This window comes from Ips typographus, linkage group LG11, assembly GCF_016097725.1.
Source record: "Ips typographus isolate SLU linkage group LG11, UJ_Ityp_2.0, whole genome shotgun sequence".
Taxonomy (NCBI): Eukaryota; Metazoa; Arthropoda; class Insecta; order Coleoptera; family Curculionidae; genus Ips; species Ips typographus.
In genome coordinates this window covers 1,640,670-1,660,404 of record NC_138432.1, presented here as the reverse complement: position 1 = coordinate 1,660,404, position 19,735 = coordinate 1,640,670, and the positions used below count along the sequence as shown (strand labels likewise).

At 44.2% G+C, this 19,735-nt stretch overlaps 1 protein-coding gene and 1 long non-coding RNA gene across 6 annotated transcripts in view; one reads left to right on the top strand and one right to left on the bottom strand.

Annotated features, from left to right (window-relative positions):
* The window catches only part of LOC145735657 (uncharacterized), a 261,472-nt gene that overhangs the window by 71,054 nt on the left and 170,683 nt on the right, over positions 1-19,735 (top strand). The window lies entirely within an intron of this gene.
* LOC145735956 (uncharacterized) lies at positions 9,693-18,193 on the bottom strand. Of its 4 annotated transcripts, none has more exons than XM_081990115.1 (9): positions 18,074-18,190; positions 17,696-18,014; positions 17,531-17,646; positions 17,276-17,476; positions 17,168-17,208; positions 16,988-17,083; positions 11,170-11,497; positions 10,769-11,108; positions 9,693-10,712 (listed from the first exon to the last, which is right to left on the bottom strand). In XM_081990115.1, exons 4-7 carry the CDS (start codon positions 17,371-17,373, stop codon positions 11,436-11,438), a joined length of 297 nt encoding a protein of 98 aa, XP_081846241.1. In that variant the 5' UTR covers positions 17,374-17,476; positions 17,531-17,646; positions 17,696-18,014; positions 18,074-18,190; the 3' UTR covers positions 9,693-10,712; positions 10,769-11,108; positions 11,170-11,435. The 4 variants fall into 4 exon arrangements, with proteins under 4 accessions (XP_081846241.1, XP_081846242.1, XP_081846240.1 ...); XM_081990116.1 differs by having other exon boundaries at positions 10,769-11,068; positions 11,211-11,497; XM_081990114.1 differs by lacking the exons at positions 9,693-10,712; positions 10,769-11,108; positions 11,170-11,497 and adding an exon at positions 15,860-16,935 and having other exon boundaries at positions 17,276-17,401; positions 18,074-18,193.

Here is a 19,735-nt window from a genome sequence, read left to right as displayed (position 1 = left end):
AAGAGCCCAGTGGCTTGAGCACAACAGCACTCTGTACAACTCAGAGGGTAGACGAAGAAGTGGTGACATTAGAAGACCACAAACTGGACCACATTAGGGATAAGCAGTTCAAAAGGGAACTAGAGGACCTACTGGTCGAATATGAGGATGTGTTTTGCAAGTCACCAAAATTTATGGGCAAAACACAACTTATAGAGCACAAAATAGAAGTGACAGAAGACAAACCAGTAAAATGCCGCCCTTATAGAGTCTCACAATCCGAGCGGGAAATCATTGACACACAAATAAAAGAAATGCTCGAATGCGGAGTAATAAGACCATGCCACTCGCCGTGGGCAAGCCCCGTTGTACTAGTAAAAAAGAAAGATGGCACCACGAGGTTCTGCGTGGATTACAAAAGAACTATAAACCCGGTCACCAAAAAGTCGTGTTACCCGATACCACAAATCGATGACATTCTCACATACATGGGGAATGCCAAGTACTTCACGACTTTGGACATGTTTTCGGGTTACTGGCAGATACCTATAGAGGAGTCATCCAAACAATACACGGCATTCACGGCACAGGGACATGGATCATACGAATTCAACGTGTTAAGCTTTGGTCTATGCAATGCACCAGCAACCTTCCAACAACTTGCAGATAGAATATTTAGGGACCTAAAATGGAAGGACATACTAATTTATTTAGATGATATTATTATTTATTCAGAGAACTTAGAGGAACACTTAGCAAAATTACAAAAAGTATTCCAGAAAATGAGAGAAGCCAATCTGACCTTAAAACCGAGTAAATGCGAATATTTACAGGAAAAGATACGGATTTTGGGCTACACAGTAAGCAAGGAAGGAATAAGCCCAGAGGAAGAAAAACTTGCAGGAATTAAGCAATTCCCCACACCCAAGAAAACAAAGGACCTACAAAGCTTTTTAGGATTATGCAATTTTTATAGGAAATTTATAAAGGATTACGCGGTATTGGCACGGCCCTTACATGAGGCCACAAAAAAGAACAAATTCTGCTGGGGTGAAGATCAAGTGAAAGCATTTGAGCTGCTGAAAGAAAAACTCACGTCATCCCCAGTATTAAAACATTACAATCCAAATGTAGGATGTACAATGCACACGGACGCCTGTATAGATGGAATAGGGGCAATTCTGCTCCAAGAAGGCAGTGACGGTCAAGACCACCCGATAGCATATATAAGCCGGGCCTTGTCAAAAGCAGAGAAGAACTATTCGATCAGCGAGCTGGAGCTATTAGCAGCAGTCTGGGGAATGACCTACCTAAGGCATCTAATTTATGGACACCCTGTAAAAATCGTAACAGATCACCACGCATTATGCTGGATACACAATGTAAAAGATCACTCAAGAAGATTAGCACGTTGGGCTCTCAAGTTGGCAGAATTTGACTACACGGTATATAAAAAAGGCAGTAAGCACCAAGATGCGGACTGCCTATCACGGAACCCGGTGGCAGGATGGAGCGAAGTCGAATTAGATGAATTAGACGATATACCCACTTTCACGATATCAACGTTAGACATAGGAGAATTGCAGAATAAGGATAAGGCCATACTAGAATTAAAAACAGCAATAAGCAACCCCGAATCAACAAACGTTGACGCACTGACACGGCGAAAAATAAAGAATTTTAGGCTGAGGGAGGGCGTTCTGTATAGAGCAACACAAACTAAGGAAGGACTGGAACACGCACTCGTGATCCCCCGGTCACTTAGGGAGGAAATTTTGTGGGAAGCTCACAACGCACCTACCAGCGGACACATGGGGGTAACAAAAACTCTGAGCAGACTTACTCCCAAATACTATTGGGATTCGATGACTAAGGACGTCAGAAATTACGTTAAAGGTTGTAGGGACTGCCAGGCGAGAAAAGGGCCAACAAATGATAAGCCATTGGGCTTACTCCAGCCAATAAAAGTGGGCAAAGTATTTGATAAAGTAGGGATAGACCTACTGGGACCATTCCGGAAAAGTAACCAAGGCAAGACAACGATAGTAGTAGTGACAGACTACGCGTCAAGATACGCCATCACAGCGGCCCTGCCTAACGGGAAGGCAGGACCTGTGGCAAAATTCTTATTGGAACGAGTAATACTAATTCACGGCGTTCCTAGAAGCATCCTCAGCGATAGAGGCAAGGTATTTCAATCCGAACTAGTGCAGGAATTACAACAGATTATGGGTCTGAAAAGCACTTTTACAACGGCATACCACCCTTCGTGCAACGGCCTAACTGAACGCTTAAACAAAACGTTGGCGGACATGCTGTCACTATACTGCAACACAGAGCAGACAGATTGGTGCACTTATCTGCCTTTCGTGACATTTGCATACAATACGGCCAAACAGGAAACGACACGATTCAGCCCATTTCAACTAATATTCGCAAGAAACCCCACACTCCCACTAGACGCCACCCTTTTAGAAACTGAGGACGAATCAAACACGAACGAATTAAGAGAAAAAGCTTTACTGTTAAGGGCAATTGCTGTAGACAATATCCACAAAAAACAGCAGAAGGACAAGGACATTTATGATAAATACCACAGAAATGGTGAATTTGAGGTAGGAGATAGGGTGAAAATATTCATTCCTATCAGGAAGGTGGGAAAAAGTGAGAAACTGCTACTACGATGGTTCGGACCCTACAGAATAATAAAGAAACTCAGTGAGGTTAACTACGAAGTAAAACAAGAAAAAGGGAAAAAAACGGATATAGTACACATAGGGAGGATTTTACCATTCTATGACGAATGGACGTCGGGAGACATATCCGAGGGGGATTCGGACGTGGAATGCAAGGAAGAGGAACAATGACTAGCACAAGTCGGTCGGCCTACATGGAACGGAGACAGTAATAAAAACAATTCTTGTAGGCCCGGCACGTCGGATACACAGCATGTGGAAGTATCAGCTGGGGCAACATGGAAAACACTACCAGAAACAATACTTTATGAGGGCACTATTCCATTGACTTACGTCATCCCATGGTTAGAACCTAAACTGAGCACAGAACCAGGGGTCAGACAGGCAGATAATTGCGAGAGCAATGGCCAACACATATACTGCAGAGCGAAAAAACACTTAGAGGAATTAGAAAGGGCAATAGATGTGGAGATGGACAAATACAAAGCAGCCTGGTACCCGGAGTGGTCAGAGTCTGGAAAGACAAAACGTCAGAAACGAACGTTCTCACTAGGATTCATTGCGGACGGGCTTAATTACTGCTGCGGGGTAGCAACCCAGGAAAAACTTGACTCAATGTCCATGGAAGAGGGCAAACTGGAAGCACATATAAATGCCCTACATGGTACTATGAGTAATACACTGAAATTGATCAGTACACATTCTGAAGAACAGAAACGCTGCCAGGAAGAAACCAACATGGCAATCAAGAAAACAGAAAGTAGGGTGCACATATTAGAGGAATTCCTAAACGAGGTTCGAAAAAGGGAAATAGCAGGAAGGGAATTAGCGACAGGGTCTCTGGAGGCAAACATGCAAGCAAATCTGGGGATGGCAAGGAAAATGATCTTACTAATTAGAAGAATGCGGAGCCAATCCGCAATACAAGAATGTAGGCATAAACATATACCACTGTCACTAATTCAACCTGAGACGTTAAGGAGCGATCTAAATAAAATAAAGAACGAGATAGGAAAAGACAACATCGATTTAGCCATACCTGTATCCAACTTAGCATCATACTTCCGTATACCAATAAGCGAGTGCACCTTCTCCGGAGAACAGCTGGTGGTACACGTCAAGGTACCAACAGTAACTAAAAATCACCAGTGGCAGCTATTCCAACTCCAGACAAACCCATTCGCATGGCAGGGCCTGACATGCACATTAAAGCACTGACCACTGATGATGGCCGTAGCAAATAACCAGGGGACCACGGTCCTAAAAGAAATCACAGGCATTGCACTACACGAATGCAAACCATTTCAAGATAGGCTGTGCTACTTACCAAGGTTCTCGGGCGACCAAACGCAAGGCCCTTCGTGCGCTCGAAAACTGTTTCATGGATCCACAGTGGAAGATATAGCGGAACATTGCCCTATGCATTGCCACCAGTCGAACCTAATGATCATATCTGAAACAGGGTCCGAAGAATTCCTCATCACACACCCAAAAGCTAACACGACAATCAGCTGCCCTAAAAGCACCACTAAACTCGGGGAGGAAATGTTAAAACTACCAGGAGCATTAAAAATCAACTTACCATGCAAATGCCAGCTATTAGTAAACAAGGACGTTGTCATCCAAAAACGATTTCCTTGCAAAGACGAAGAAAATCCAGCTTCCATACGGCACATACTACCAGCCGCATGGACTAACCTAAAAACATTCGTGTTAAAACCATCAGATAGCCAGGCATTTTTACCTACCTTTCATAACCTATCAGAATGCCTAAACAGTAACTGGACCACAAACCTGCCACATTTCAACCTAACCTCAGAAAAAGAAGTAAGGTTAAACATGGACCTCGAATGGGAAAAACAGGAACACCTCGCCCACGTGGAAATACACCAGGGCAACCACTCCTTCATGTTCACGTGGAACATAGTCTTGTCAATAGCGGTAATTTACTTACTGTTACGAAGACCAACATTACTCGCATTGGCACAGGCAGCCCACACAGAAAACGGGGCACCCCAAGCACCCGGGGGGGGCACGCAGGAATACTGGCTGGGCGTGACAACGTGGCTAATCGGAGGGATAATAATCGGCGTCATATTGTACGGCCTGCTGAAACACTACCTTACCTCCCGTAAAAAACACAAATCACCCGGTCAGAGCACCGAAACTGAAGAACCTTCGTGTTGAAAATCGACGAATCATCAGAACTAGGCAAGACATTGACCGAAGGTGTGGCCCATCAATTAGAACGACAGTTGACAGGAAACGCGCGCACAGTGAACGAGCAATAAGTCAAGTCACTCAAACTTAGCATAGAACAAACAAACGACTAGATAGGATACAGATATATTTAGTACCGATATTTTTTTTTTTTTTTTTTAAAGCCGTTTATTTCCAACAGGCCGAGGCCCACTTACAGGAAATTGAAAAATAGTATACGAACACAAACTTAAATAATTAATAACTAAATACTAATAACTAAAAAAAAAAGACGAACAAGAATGAAGTTACACAATACAATCAGAAAAAGGTAGAGGGAGGTAGGTACAAAGGATATGTGCTTGTGGACAACAGGATTTAGGGGGGAAAGCCGGAGAACGAGCGAAACCTGTGCAACAAGGACGAGAGACTGTCGCAAAAGATATCTGATTCAGCCGCTACACGGTTATAGGTGTGACAGGCTTTGTGTATAGGGTCCTGGAATAGGATGTTGGACCTCGCAAATGCCAATGAAAAAGTTGGTTGATGCCTAACCGCCGTACGAGGAATATTAAACGAAACCCGCTCTAACAAGTACGGGCAGTCTATTTTAGAGTTGGTAAGTTTATAAAGAAACGAGAGTGACTGCAACTCCCGACGTACAGCCAGAGGAAGTTCTGAAAACCTAAGAAGAATACGGTTATGCTCCAACCCCCTTTCTGGGTATACATTATCCTCTCTAAACATCAAGTATTTCAGGAATCTTCTTTGCACGGACTCAAGAGTTTGAATGTGGGAGTTGTATATAGGGGACCACACTATTGAACCGTAATCCAATTTTGATCTTACATAGGAGTTATACAGCACTTTGATAGTATCCTGGTTAGCAAAATGTTTGCAGTTTCTCAAAACAAAGCCCAGAGTTTTAGAGGCGCTGGCAGACACCTGTTCGATGTGAGGAATAAAAGAGAATTTGGCATCGAAAACCACTCCCAGGTCTTTTATAGTGGATAGTCTGTCAAGGGTGGATTCGCACAATGTATAATTAAATTGTACGAGGGTTTTATTTCGTGAGTATGAGACTACGTTACATTTCGAGATGTTGAGGTTTAGCCGGCTAGCCAGGCACCACTGACTGAGAACGGATATGCTGTCCTGCAAGAGGGTGCAATCCGCCGAAGTATCAATGCGATTAAATATTTTTATGTCGTCAGCATAAGCCAGTGTACTGCAATTGAGTGTTGAAATCAGATCGTTTATATAAAGGTTAAAAAGTAAAGGGCCCAGATTAGAACCCTGAGGTACGCCAGAAGTAGGAATAAACATGTCCGATCTAAAGCCCTCATACTCAACGAACTGCCTACGCCCCAAGAGGTAAGATTTCAACAACGAAACCAAGTTGTCGGAGAAACCAAAATGCTCAGAAACTTTCTGGAGTAAAAGGGAGTGGTCAATCTGGTCAAATGCCTTGGTAAAGTCCGTGTAAACAACATCAACTTGGCCTCCATTGTTAATGGCGCCGCAGACGTAAGAGGAGAACGAGCACAAATTAGTCAAACATGACCTCCCAGAATAGAAACCATGCTGATGACTCGAGAGCCCGTTGCAAACCCTGCAAAAGAGACGCTTATAGAGAATGATCTCAAACACTTTAGAAAAGCTACACAAGATTGAAATAGCTCGGTAGTTCTCGACTTGATGTGGGTCATCTTTTTTAAAGACAGGACAAACCCTGGCAACCTTCCAGACCTCAGGAAATTGACCGTTGCTCACAGAAAGATTGAACAGGTGGCAAAGTGGAACGCTCAAGGCAAAAGCACAGTCTCTCACCAAAAAGCCCGGAATTCCATCGGGGCCAGCTGTAGCTTTGTTTTTCAATATCTTGCAGGCTGAAACGACCTCATCGGGGGTAAGTACGGGAATATTTATTATCTCACATTGGTTTGATTGATGAGGAGGGGGTCCACGATCATCGGGTGTTTTGTAAACGCTATTAAAGTAATCTGCAAACGCAGATACGATATTCTGGGGCCCGTTGACTGGTTGATTTGCGTAATTCATAGTGGCCGGAATTCGGGATTGGGCTTTTTTGCTTTGGATGAATGACCAAAAATTGGAAGGATTACTTTTTATATTTGACTCAGCATTTTCAATAAATTTAATGTATGCATGATGGGATTGTGTCTTAATGAGTCTGCGCAGAGTTTTGAAATTCTCGAGGCTGCGGACGGAATTATGAGTTTGCAACGCCAAAGTCTTTCTTTTTTGAAAATGTTGTTGATCAATTCTTTGGTAAACCAGCAAGGAAAGCGCCTCTGCCTGGGGGATTTAAGAGGCGCACATCTAGCAAAGCTGTTATTAAGAATCTCATAAAAGGACTGACAGGCATGAGGAAGATCAGATGAGTCAACAACAGAAGACCAGTTGGTATGCAGCAACAGATCATAAAGCTCGGGATAATTCGCTTTGCGAAAATTAAAGTGAGTTGAGCTAACATTGTTTACAGAGAAGCCAGCGGTGGAGGATAAGGCTGCCCGAAACTCAAAAACCAAAGTAGGGTGATATGGATCTTCCTCTAGCAGAGGGGATTCACAGCGAGCGAGATTAATTTTGAAATTGGCAAAAACTAGATCAAGCAACCGGTTGTCAGAATTAAGTACGGTGTTGTACTGTGACAGACGAAGAAACTCGCAAAGCTGAAGAAGATTCCCGTGTCTGGGACTATGAGGTGCAGGTTGCATAAACGAAGGAATGTTGAAATCTCCGAGGAAAATAATGTTTTTTTGAAGGAGCGTGTCGAGAGCAGAAAGCTGATCAAAAAATGTTTCTACCTCGATGCTACTAGTATTTGGAGGTATGTATACAGTAAATACAAAAAATACAAAATACGCACAAGTAAACTTACAACCTAAAAAATCAATACTTGGCACATTTATTCTGATTTGTGAAAGATCCATAAGCTCGGAGTTGAGCCTTCCATGAACGCCAAGCATAACCCCACCACCCCTGGAAGCATCCATCAAGTTGATTCTTCTATCCGAGCGATAAACCAAATAGAAGTCAGGAAAAAGTTCCGAGTCCAGAATGTCAGGTTGGAGCCACGACTCAGTGATTACGATGATATCATAGTCTGAGGAGGCAACACTGCTGAAGAAACGATGGGTCTTAGTCCGAAGACCACGAACATTCTGGTACAGGCAAGTTAATTCATGGTTGATGTTGATTGTTGGCTCGTTAAGTTTTTTGATGTAATCGTGGGAATGCCTCTGACAAATTTCAAAACCAGATCTTCTTCTCCATTTGACCGACGATTCCGCAGTTCTTCCTTTGTGTCCTGAAGCTGTTTTAGTTGTGCTGGAGAAAGATCCGCTTCAATGTATATCCGATGCCGGTCGGCAAAGTGTCTCCTGTTCTTCGCTACATCAGTAGTTTTCGCAAGAGTAACCTTTACGGGCTTACAACCGTTACGGTTTGGTTTCCCAAACGAGACGACATTACTGGCCACGATTTGTTGACCAGAGTTGCTGGATAGTATCGTCGAGATCTGCGTGGTCTCAGGAATGCCCTCCTCGAGATTAAAGTTAAAAATCATTACGTTGTACATACGGGTTTGTCTTTGAACGACTTCCTGGACAATCTCTTCTTCGCGGTTCTGCCGAGCAGCGCCAGAAAGAGTTGTGATCTCATCGCCACCGCCGCTCGCCGAAAGTTGCAGTTTCAGTTTTATTTCGCCAATCTCAGACCTCAGTTCTGCATTAATTCTAACTTGATCTTCATATTTAGATAGGAGATTGGTGTGTTGAGACTCGATGTGCAGTAACTTTTCCATGATATCATCTAACGAGATAGATTTGGGAGTTCCAGTGTCTTCACCGGGAACACTCGTGGGTGAGGGAGCGCCCGGCCCAATAGAGCGCCGGTGAGTTGTGTTAGAGGGTTGGTTACTAGGTTTTACAGCATTCAAGCAGGGGTTGCAAGTCCAAGTGGTCTCCTTTGCTCTGCTCCATAAGGAGGCCTGCTTGTTAAATTCGGGGTTGGTTAGACCGGAGCAACCCTTATGGAACCAGGACAGACAAGAGCGACACGAAATAGATGGTTGGTTGTCTTTAATTAATTTTTCACAGTGAGAGCACCTTGGTAGTTTGTTTTCAGGAGCCATTCGCGCTGTTTGTCCGTACCCCAAATGCTGGCTCGAGAGGAATGTATTAAAAAAATGTAAACACTTTCAGATAAAAACTGGCCCAGCAGTCAGTTTGACTAAATTAAGAACGGAAATGTAATTACTTCACGTTCCACCTCAATGAGAGTTTTCAGATAATATGTTAGCACGTTTTAGAAAATTTAAGTATTAATAATACAAATGTATAACTGGTCGCCGAAGGCGAGGGGTAAATGAAATCAGACATATCTGTCCACAAAAAGACCCCTCGCGAAGCAGCACATGGGTGTCTGGGTAGCTGGGGGGCCAGTCACCAAACGGCACCTTAAATATATACACTTCCGGTACGATTCCCTTAAAGAAAAAAAAAAAAGAGCCAGAAAAAATGAAATAGCAAGTCCCGATCTAAGAATAACATACTCGTGGAAAGTCAGAACGGACTTGGTGTAGGAGACGTAGCAGCCGGGCCCTTAACCGCCGTCTGGTGCAAGGGAACCCTTGGTAACGAGAAACTAAAGGGAAAAAGAAAGGGAAAATGACACAGAGAAAAATAGAGGAAAGAGGAAAAAGTGAACTTACTTGATTCCATTATTCTGCTCTTACACTTCGACGACCAGTTAAACAATAAAATAAGTTGTAAGGGTAACATTTTGCATAAGTAGGGTGCAAACTAAGTATATTTCATAAAGCTTACATAGTCTAAACAATTAAGTATAAACAATAAAACATAAACTTACAAAATACATATTTAAATAGGTTGACCAACCGTCACGCCCTCTACAGCCAGGATACCACAACCTAGGAACTCACGGAGCAAGCGACCATCCCGCGCACTTCAAAGTGGACGAGGAAAGTCAATAGAGGGCGCCACCACCCGCGAACTGAGTAACGGGTGCTCTGGCGCACAGATAGGCAAGACGAAGCCGCGTAAGGCCGCCCTCCAGGAAGGAGCAACAGTTTCCAGGAGAACCACAAGAGAGATAACAAGGGGAGCGTAATAAGACATAAGTTACGATTGGTCACACGTTGTAAATAAAGCCATGGGGCATGTAGGTTATTTAGTTACGTTAGGGTTAAGTGTCCGGGGCGAACACTCTTCAGAGGGGGGAGATGTCACGAATAACATAAGTTGCACCATGTTCCGTTACCTAGGCTGGCCCCGGTCTCCCCCAGTACACTGCCGAATCAGCGAGACCGGCAAATTGGGGTCATGAGATGAGTATTTAATCGGCGTCTCAAGCCATCGAAGATTACTGGTCTCTGGGTCGGTCTATCGAGCATCAGTCCGAACTTCCTAGTGCCCGGACGGCTCGATACCTTCTTGGAAATCCAGGCTGAACAGACTAGAGTCCTTACGCAACCCAGTGGTGACCGTCGGGACTCTTGATCCTTTCAGTACCTAAAGTAAGTCCTTTAGGGCGTGTCGGTCATAGGGGTTCCCTGCTCGTATCGAGCGGGTTTCGCTTGGCGACACTCCAAGGGGGGCTTGCTGTGCATAAAGTAAATCCTTCGGGCTTGTCGGACATAGTGGTTCCCTGCTCGTATCGAGCGGGTTCCGCTTGGCGGCACATCAGGAGGCCTTACGCACACTCACACACACACACACACCCCCACGCACCCCCTCGTAGAGAGTGTTCCATGGGCGTCCCGCCTGTAGCGGTACTAGCGGCCCTCTTAATCTGGGGGTAAGATTTAGTTAGGCATCATCGTCAGTATACAAATAAAGGATACATACTTGAGCTACGTTTGTTGTTTCTCTTCCTGCGCCACCCCCGAAACGTGACATGGTGGAGGCGCCTTGTTGAATCCCGGGGCTACTGATCTCCATATCTGTGGCCAAACCAAGCCGTACGCCCTAACAGGAATGAGAAAAGCGTACAACTTGAGATCAGCAAATCCTAGCAGCCCCTTTCAACCAAGGCACAGGAGTTCAAGCGTAGGAGACCCTTGGATGCAAGAAACAGATTACCTAACCCTTACGCTTGTAAATACAAGAAGGGAAGACATCGAGCAGCCACAAGAACCAGAAAACGATCTGGAAAATACAGTAATAGAGGCAGGAACACAGGTACAACCTGAAAAAAGAGATAAACCATTTGAAGGCATTAGGAGATCAAGGGAAATGGCGGACATTACCATTTCGGCTGTAGAGGCAGGGGAGAAAACACCCGCATTACCTCAGTTTATCAGCCCACCGACGTTCAACCCTGGTAGCGATTCAGCACCCCAATTTATCGGAACGTATGAACGAACAGCGGTGGCAAATAGTTGGAACGATGCCCTAAAAATCCTATACTTCCATCCGTACCTGCAGGGTGCTGCAAACATTTGGTATAGAGAGTATAAGGCAGCAAACCCCGAAAGCAATTGGCTACACATCTGTCAGGCATTTAGAACAGAATTTAGCGACGGTAACCACAGTCGCCATCTGCTGGCAAAGGTGAAGCAAAGGAAACAGAGGGACCTAGAACAAACAAAAAATTTCTTTTACGATCTACGGGTACTATACGAGGAATACAGGGAAAACCTGGACCTCGACGAATTCCTAGATATTTTTCAGAATGGGTTAAGAGACATACCAAAAGCCAAATACTACTGGCTGACGAATTTTCCCAATAACCCACCCAGAAATTTGGACGAGGTCAAAAAGCTTTGCGCTACTATTGATAACGCCCCTGAAGAATGCTCAGCACCACTTACCTTCAGACCACAGCGCCAGACAGAAGAAGAGGCCCATGGGCCAATAGCGCAAAGACAACCTCCATTTGACAATAACCGCTCGTACAGAACCCCGCCGCCGCCTAGGAGAGACTATGGGCCAACAGAGCAAAGACAGCCACCCTTTTACAATTCCCGCCAGGTTAGAACCCCTCCACCACCCAGGAGAGTCTATGGCACTCCCCAGGCTGGGAATCCTGGAAGACAGCACCAACCCACTAGAACGTACGATAACAGGCCTAGATGCTACAACTGCGGCAAAATAGGACCACTTTGCTGCTGTTTGCAGAAGTAGACAGCAACACCCAAACTCCAGGGGGTGGCAAAACTAAGCCCCGTCACCCTCTCCACTCGGGGCCCGACGTGCTACAAAATACTGTATATTAATACTGTTGTAAATGACTGTTACGTACCAGCAATCATCGACACGGGCGCAGAACTAAATGTGATAAGCCATCTCCTAGTTGACAAGAAACGTAGAACCGGAGGCCCACCCACGTTGCTTGTAACAGCAGCCGGCCAAAAAGTAAAAAGTCTAGGCGAAACAATGGCATCACTGGAGCTCAGAGGGAACTACATGAGAAAATTGGAAATTAGAGCAACAATATTAGAGAATACACCACAACCCCTCATTTTGGGCGTGGAATTCTTAAGGGAAATGCAGGCAGCAATTTGCTTAATATCTAACACACTCACCCTAAATCGGGACTTAGTATTAACGCTCGGGGGAAAGCGAAATCCTGCACCCAAAAAACCAGGCATAACACGAAACTGGACAGAGGTGGTCCAGGAAATGCCGGGGTCCATCTTCAGTCTTCCAAGCAGCACTGCATGGGCCTTTGCAGTCTCTTCGGCTCCCAGTAGAGATAGAGGAGTAGGAAAAGCCATCAGGGACCATTTGGCAGATCATAACACAGAAAAACTACCCGTAGGGAGCGTGGTCAGTTTGTTTAAGAAAAACAGACATACCCTACAGATGATAGTAAAAGAGGAAGGGAACGAATACATACCTACTCATACGCTACATCAGTGCTGTAGGAAATTGAAAGATTGGGCAGTACAAAATAAAATAAGTAAGGTGGCTATACCTAGATTGACATCCGCAAACAGCGAGTCAGATTGGGAAAAGCTTAAAGACCTTCTGTATGAGACATTCAGGGAAACAAGTGTGACGGTGCTGGTTTCAAAAAATAAAGAACCCCGACCAAGAAAAATCAAGACACAAGAAACCAGCTCCTGGAACACCCTGCCAAACTACATAAAAAACGATGACCACGTGATAATTAAGCTGAAGGCCAATGAAGATTACACCCTGAAGCCAGGAGAGGAAAAAACCATCAAAACGTCACCGGAAATACCCTTGTCTACAGAAATGTTGGTAATACAAAATGAGGGATGGCTAGTACGCAACAACCTACTGTGCAACCTAGAAAGAGCCAAAGACTCTATATCACTGACCCTCAAGAACCTAGGGCCAACTAGAAGGGTTATTTACAAAGATACAACGGTGGCACGGCTAGAAGAGCCCAGTGGCTTGAGCACAACAGCACTCTGTACAACTCAGAGGGTAGACGAAGAAGTGGTGACATTAGAAGACCACAAACTGGACCACATTAGGGATAAGCAGTTCAAAAGGGAACTAGAGGACCTACTGGTCGAATATGAGGATGTGTTTTGCAAGTCACCAAAATTTATGGGCAAAACACAACTTATAGAGCACAAAATAGAAGTGACAGAAGACAAACCAGTAAAATGCCGCCCTTATAGAGTCTCACAATCCGAGCGGGAAATCATTGACACACAAATAAAAGAAATGCTCGAATGCGGAGTAATAAGACCATGCCACTCGCCGTGGGCAAGCCCCGTTGTACTAGTAAAAAAGAAAGATGGCACCACGAGGTTCTGCGTGGATTACAAAAGAACTATAAACCCGGTCACCAAAAAGTCGTGTTACCCGATACCACAAATCGATGACATTCTCACATACATGGGGAATGCCAAGTACTTCACGACTTTGGACATGTTTTCGGGTTACTGGCAGATACCTATAGAGGAGTCATCCAAACAATACACGGCATTCACGGCACAGGGACATGGATCATACGAATTCAACGTGTTAAGCTTTGGTCTATGCAATGCACCAGCAACCTTCCAACAACTTGCAGATAGAATATTTAGGGACCTAAAATGGAAGGACATACTAATTTATTTAGATGATATTATTATTTATTCAGAGAACTTAGAGGAACACTTAGCAAAATTACAAAAAGTATTCCAGAAAATGAGAGAAGCCAATCTGACCTTAAAACCGAGTAAATGCGAATATTTACAGGAAAAGATACGGATTTTGGGCTACACAGTAAGCAAGGAAGGAATAAGCCCAGAGGAAGAAAAACTTGCAGGAATTAAGCAATTCCCCACACCCAAGAAAACAAAGGACCTACAAAGCTTTTTAGGATTATGCAATTTTTATAGGAAATTTATAAAGGATTACGCGGTATTGGCACGGCCCTTACATGAGGCCACAAAAAAGAACAAATTCTGCTGGGGTGAAGATCAAGTGAAAGCATTTGAGCTGCTGAAAGAAAAACTCACGTCATCCCCAGTATTAAAACATTACAATCCAAATGTAGGATGTACAATGCACACGGACGCCTGTATAGATGGAATAGGGGCAATTCTGCTCCAAGAAGGCAGTGACGGTCAAGACCACCCGATAGCATATATAAGCCGGGCCTTGTCAAAAGCAGAGAAGAACTATTCGATCAGCGAGCTGGAGCTATTAGCAGCAGTCTGGGGAATGACCTACCTAAGGCATCTAATTTATGGACACCCTGTAAAAATCGTAACAGATCACCACGCATTATGCTGGATACACAATGTAAAAGATCACTCAAGAAGATTAGCACGTTGGGCTCTCAAGTTGGCAGAATTTGACTACACGGTATATAAAAAAGGCAGTAAGCACCAAGATGCGGACTGCCTATCACGGAACCCGGTGGCAGGATGGAGCGAAGTCGAATTAGATGAATTAGACGATATACCCACTTTCACGATATCAACGTTAGACATAGGAGAATTGCAGAATAAGGATAAGGCCATACTAGAATTAAAAACAGCAATAAGCAACCCCGAATCAACAAACGTTGACGCACTGACACGGCGAAAAATAAAGAATTTTAGGCTGAGGGAGGGCGTTCTGTATAGAGCAACACAAACTAAGGAAGGACTGGAACACGCACTCGTGATCCCCCGGTCACTTAGGGAGGAAATTTTGTGGGAAGCTCACAACGCACCCTACCAGCGGACACATGGGGGTAACAAAAACTCTGAGCAGACTTACTCCCAAATACTATTGGGATTCGATGACTAAGGACGTCAGAAATTACGTTAAAGGTTGTAGGGACTGCCAGGCGAGAAAAGGGCCAACAAATGATAAGCCATTGGGCTTACTCCAGCCAATAAAAGTGGGCAAAGTATTTGATAAAGTAGGGATAGACCTACTGGGACCATTCCGGAAAAGTAACCAAGGCAAGACAACGATAGTAGTAGTGACAGACTACGCGTCAAGATACGCCATCACAGCGGCCCTGCCTAACGGGAAGGCAGGACCTGTGGCAAAATTCTTATTGGAACGAGTAATACTAATTCACGGCGTTCCTAGAAGCATCCTCAGCGATAGAGGCAAGGTATTTCAATCCGAACTAGTGCAGGAATTACAACAGATTATGGGTCTGAAAAGCACTTTTACAACGGCATACCACCCTTCGTGCAACGGCCTAACTGAACGCTTAAACAAAACGTTGGCGGACATGCTGTCACTATACTGCAACACAGAGCAGACAGATTGGTGCACTTATCTGCCTTTCGTGACATTTGCATACAATACGGCCAAACAGGAAACGACACGATTCAGCCCATTTCAACTAATATTCGCAAGAAACCCCACACTCCCACTAGACGCCACCCTTTTAGAAACTGAGGACGAATCAAACACGAACGAATTAAGAGAAAAAGCTTTACTGTTAAGGGCAATTGCTGTAGACAATATCCACAAAAAACAGCAGAAGGACAAGGACATTTATGATAAATATCCACAGAAATGGTGAATTTGAGGTAGGAGATAGGGTGAAAATATTCATTCCTATCAGGAAGGTGGGAAAAAGTGAGAAACTGCTACTACGATGGTTCGGACCCTACAGAATAATAAAGAAACTCAGTGAGGTTAACTACGAAGTAAAACAAGAAAAAGGGAAAAAAACGGATATAGTACACATAGGGAGGATTTTACCATTCTATGACGAATGGACGTCGGGAGACATATCCGAGGGGGATTCGGACGTGGAATGCAAGGAAGAGGAACAATGACTAGCACAAGTCGGTCGGCCTACATGGAACGGAGACAGTAATAAAAACAATTCTTGTAGGCCCGGCACGTCGGATACACAGCATGTGGAAGTATCAGCTGGGGCAACATGGAAAACACTACCAGAAACAATACTTTATGAGGGCACTATTCCATTGACTTACGTCATCCCATGGTTAGAACCTAAACTGAGCACAGAACCAGGGGTCAGACAGGCAGATAATTGCGAGAGCAATGGCCAACACATATACTGCAGAGCGAAAAAACACTTAGAGGAATTAGAAAGGGCAATAGATGTGGAGATGGACAAATACAAAGCAGCCTGGTACCCGGAGTGGTCAGAGTCTGGAAAGACAAAACGTCAGAAACGAACGTTCTCACTAGGATTCATTGCGGACGGGCTTAATTACTGCTGCGGGGTAGCAACCCAGGAAAAACTTGACTCAATGTCCATGGAAGAGGGCAAACTGGAAGCACATATAAATGCCCTACATGGTACTATGAGTAATACACTGAAATTGATCAGTACACATTCTGAAGAACAGAAACGCTGCCAGGAAGAAACCAACATGGCAATCAAGAAAACAGAAAGTAGGGTGCACATATTAGAGGAATTCCTAAACGAGGTTCGAAAAAGGGAAATAGCAGGAAGGGAATTAGCGACAGGGTCTCTGGAGGCAAACATGCAAGCAAATCTGGGGATGGCAAGGAAAATGATCTTACTAATTAGAAGAATGCGGAGCCAATCCGCAATACAAGAATGTAGGCATAAACATATACCACTGTCACTAATTCAACCTGAGACGTTAAGGAGCGATCTAAATAAAATAAAGAACGAGATAGGAAAAGACAACATCGATTTAGCCATACCTGTATCCAACTTAGCATCATACTTCCGTATACCAATAAGCGAGTGCACCTTCTCCGGAGAACAGCTGGTGGTACACGTCAAGGTACCAACAGTAACTAAAAATCACCAGTGGCAGCTATTCCAACTCCAGACAAACCCATTCGCATGGCAGGGCCTGACATGCACATTAAAGCACTGACCACTGATGATGGCCGTAGCAAATAACCAGGGGACCACGGTCCTAAAAGAAATCACAGGCATTGCACTACACGAATGCAAACCATTTCAAGATAGGCTGTGCTACTTACCAAGGTTCTCGGGCGACCAAACGCAAGGCCCTTCGTGCGCTCGAAAACTGTTTCATGGATCCACAGTGGAAGATATAGCGGAACATTGCCCTATGCATTGCCACCAGTCGAACCTAATGATCATATCTGAAACAGGGTCCGAAGAATTCCTCATCACACACCCAAAAGCTAACACGACAATCAGCTGCCCTAAAAGCACCACTAAACTCGGGGAGGAAATGTTAAAACTACCAGGAGCATTAAAAATCAACTTACCATGCAAATGCCAGCTATTAGTAAACAAGGACGTTGTCATCCAAAAACGATTTCCTTGCAAAGACGAAGAAAATCCAGCTTCCATACGGCACATACTACCAGCCGCATGGACTAACCTAAAAACATTCGTGTTAAAACCATCAGATAGCCAGGCATTTTACCTACCTTTCATAACCTATCAGAATGCCTAAACAGTAACTGGACCACAAACCTGCCACATTTCAACCTAACCTCAGAAAAAGAAGTAAGGTTAAACATGGACCTCGAATGGGAAAAACAGGAACACCTCGCCCACGTGGAAATACACCAGGGCAACCACTCCTTCATGTTCACGTGGAACATAGTCTTGTCAATAGCGGTAATTTACTTACTGTTACGAAGACCAACATTACTCGCATTGGCACAGGCAGCCCACACAGAAAACGGGGCACCCCAAGCACCCGGGGGGGGCACGCAGGAATACTGGCTGGGCGTGACAACGTGGCTAATCGGAGGGATAATAATCGGCGTCATATTGTACGGCCTGCTGAAACACTACCTTACCTCCCGTAAAAAACACAAATCACCCGGTCAGAGCACCGAAACTGAAGAACCTTCGTGTTGAAAATCGACGAATCATCAGAACTAGGCAAGACATTGACCGAAGGTGTGGCCCATCAATTAGAACGACAGTTGACAGGAAACGCGCGCACAGTGAACGAGCAATAAGTCAAGTCACTCAAACTTAGCATAGAACAAACAAACGACTAGATAGGATACAGATATATTTAGTACCGATATTTTTTTTTTTTTTTTTAAAGCCGTTTATTTCCAACAGGCCGAGGCCCACTTACAGGAAATTGAAAAATAGTATACGAACACAAACTTAAATAATTAATAACTAAATACTAATAACTAAAAAAAAAAGACGAACAAGAATGAAGTTACACAATACAATCAGAAAAAGGTAGAGGGAGGTAGGTACAAAGGATATGTGCTTGTGGACAACAGGATTTAGGGGGGAAAGCCGGAGAACGAGCGAAACCTGTGCAACAAGGACGAGAGACTGTCGCAAAAGATATCTGATTCAGCCGCTACACGGTTATAGGTGTGACAGGCTTTGTGTATAGGGTCCTGGAATAGGATGTTGGACCTCGCAAATGCCAATGAAAAAGTTGGTTGATGCCTAACCGCCGTACGAGGAATATTAAACGAAACCCGCTCTAACAAGTACGGGCAGTCTATTTTAGAGTTGGTAAGTTTATAAAGAAACGAGAGTGACTGCAACTCCCGACGTACAGCCAGAGGAAGTTCTGAAAACCTAAGAAGAATACGGTTATGCTCCAACCCCCTTTCTGGGTATACATTATCCTCTCTAAACATCAAGTATTTCAGGAATCTTCTTTGCACGGACTCAAGAGTTTGAATGTGGGAGTTGTATATAGGGGACCACACTATTGAACCGTAATCCAATTTTGATCTTACATAGGAGTTATACAGCACTTTGATAGTATCCTGGTTAGCAAAATGTTTGCAGTTTCTCAAAACAAAGCCCAGAGTTTTAGAGGCGCTGGCAGACACCTCTTCGATGTGAGGAATAAAAGAGAATTTGGCATCGAAAACCACTCCCAGGTCTTTTATAGTGGATAGTCTGTCAAGGGTGGATTCGCACAATGTATAATTAAATTGTACGAGGGTTTTATTTCGTGAGTATGAGACTACGTTACATTTCGAGATGTTGAGGTTTAGCCGGCTAGCCAGGCACCACTGACTGAGAACGGATATGCTGTCCTGCAAGAGGGTGCAATCCGCCGAAGTATCAATGCGATTAAATATTTTTATGTCGTCAGCATAAGCCAGTGTACTGCAATTGAGTGTTGAAATCAGATCGTTTATATAAAGGTTAAAAAGTAAAGGGCCCAGATTAGAACCCTGAGGTACGCCAGAAGTAGGAATAAACATGTCCGATCTAAAGCCCTCATACTCAACGAACTGCCTACGCCCCAAGAGGTAAGATTTCAACAACGAAACCAAGTTGTCGGAGAAACCAAAATGCTCAGAAACTTTCTGGAGTAAAAGGGAGTGGTCAATCTGGTCAAATGCCTTGGTAAAGTCCGTGTAAACAACATCAACTTGGCCTCCATTGTTAATGGCGCCGCAGACGTAAGAGGAGAACGAGCACAAATTAGTCAAACATGACCTCCCAGAATAGAAACCATGCTGATG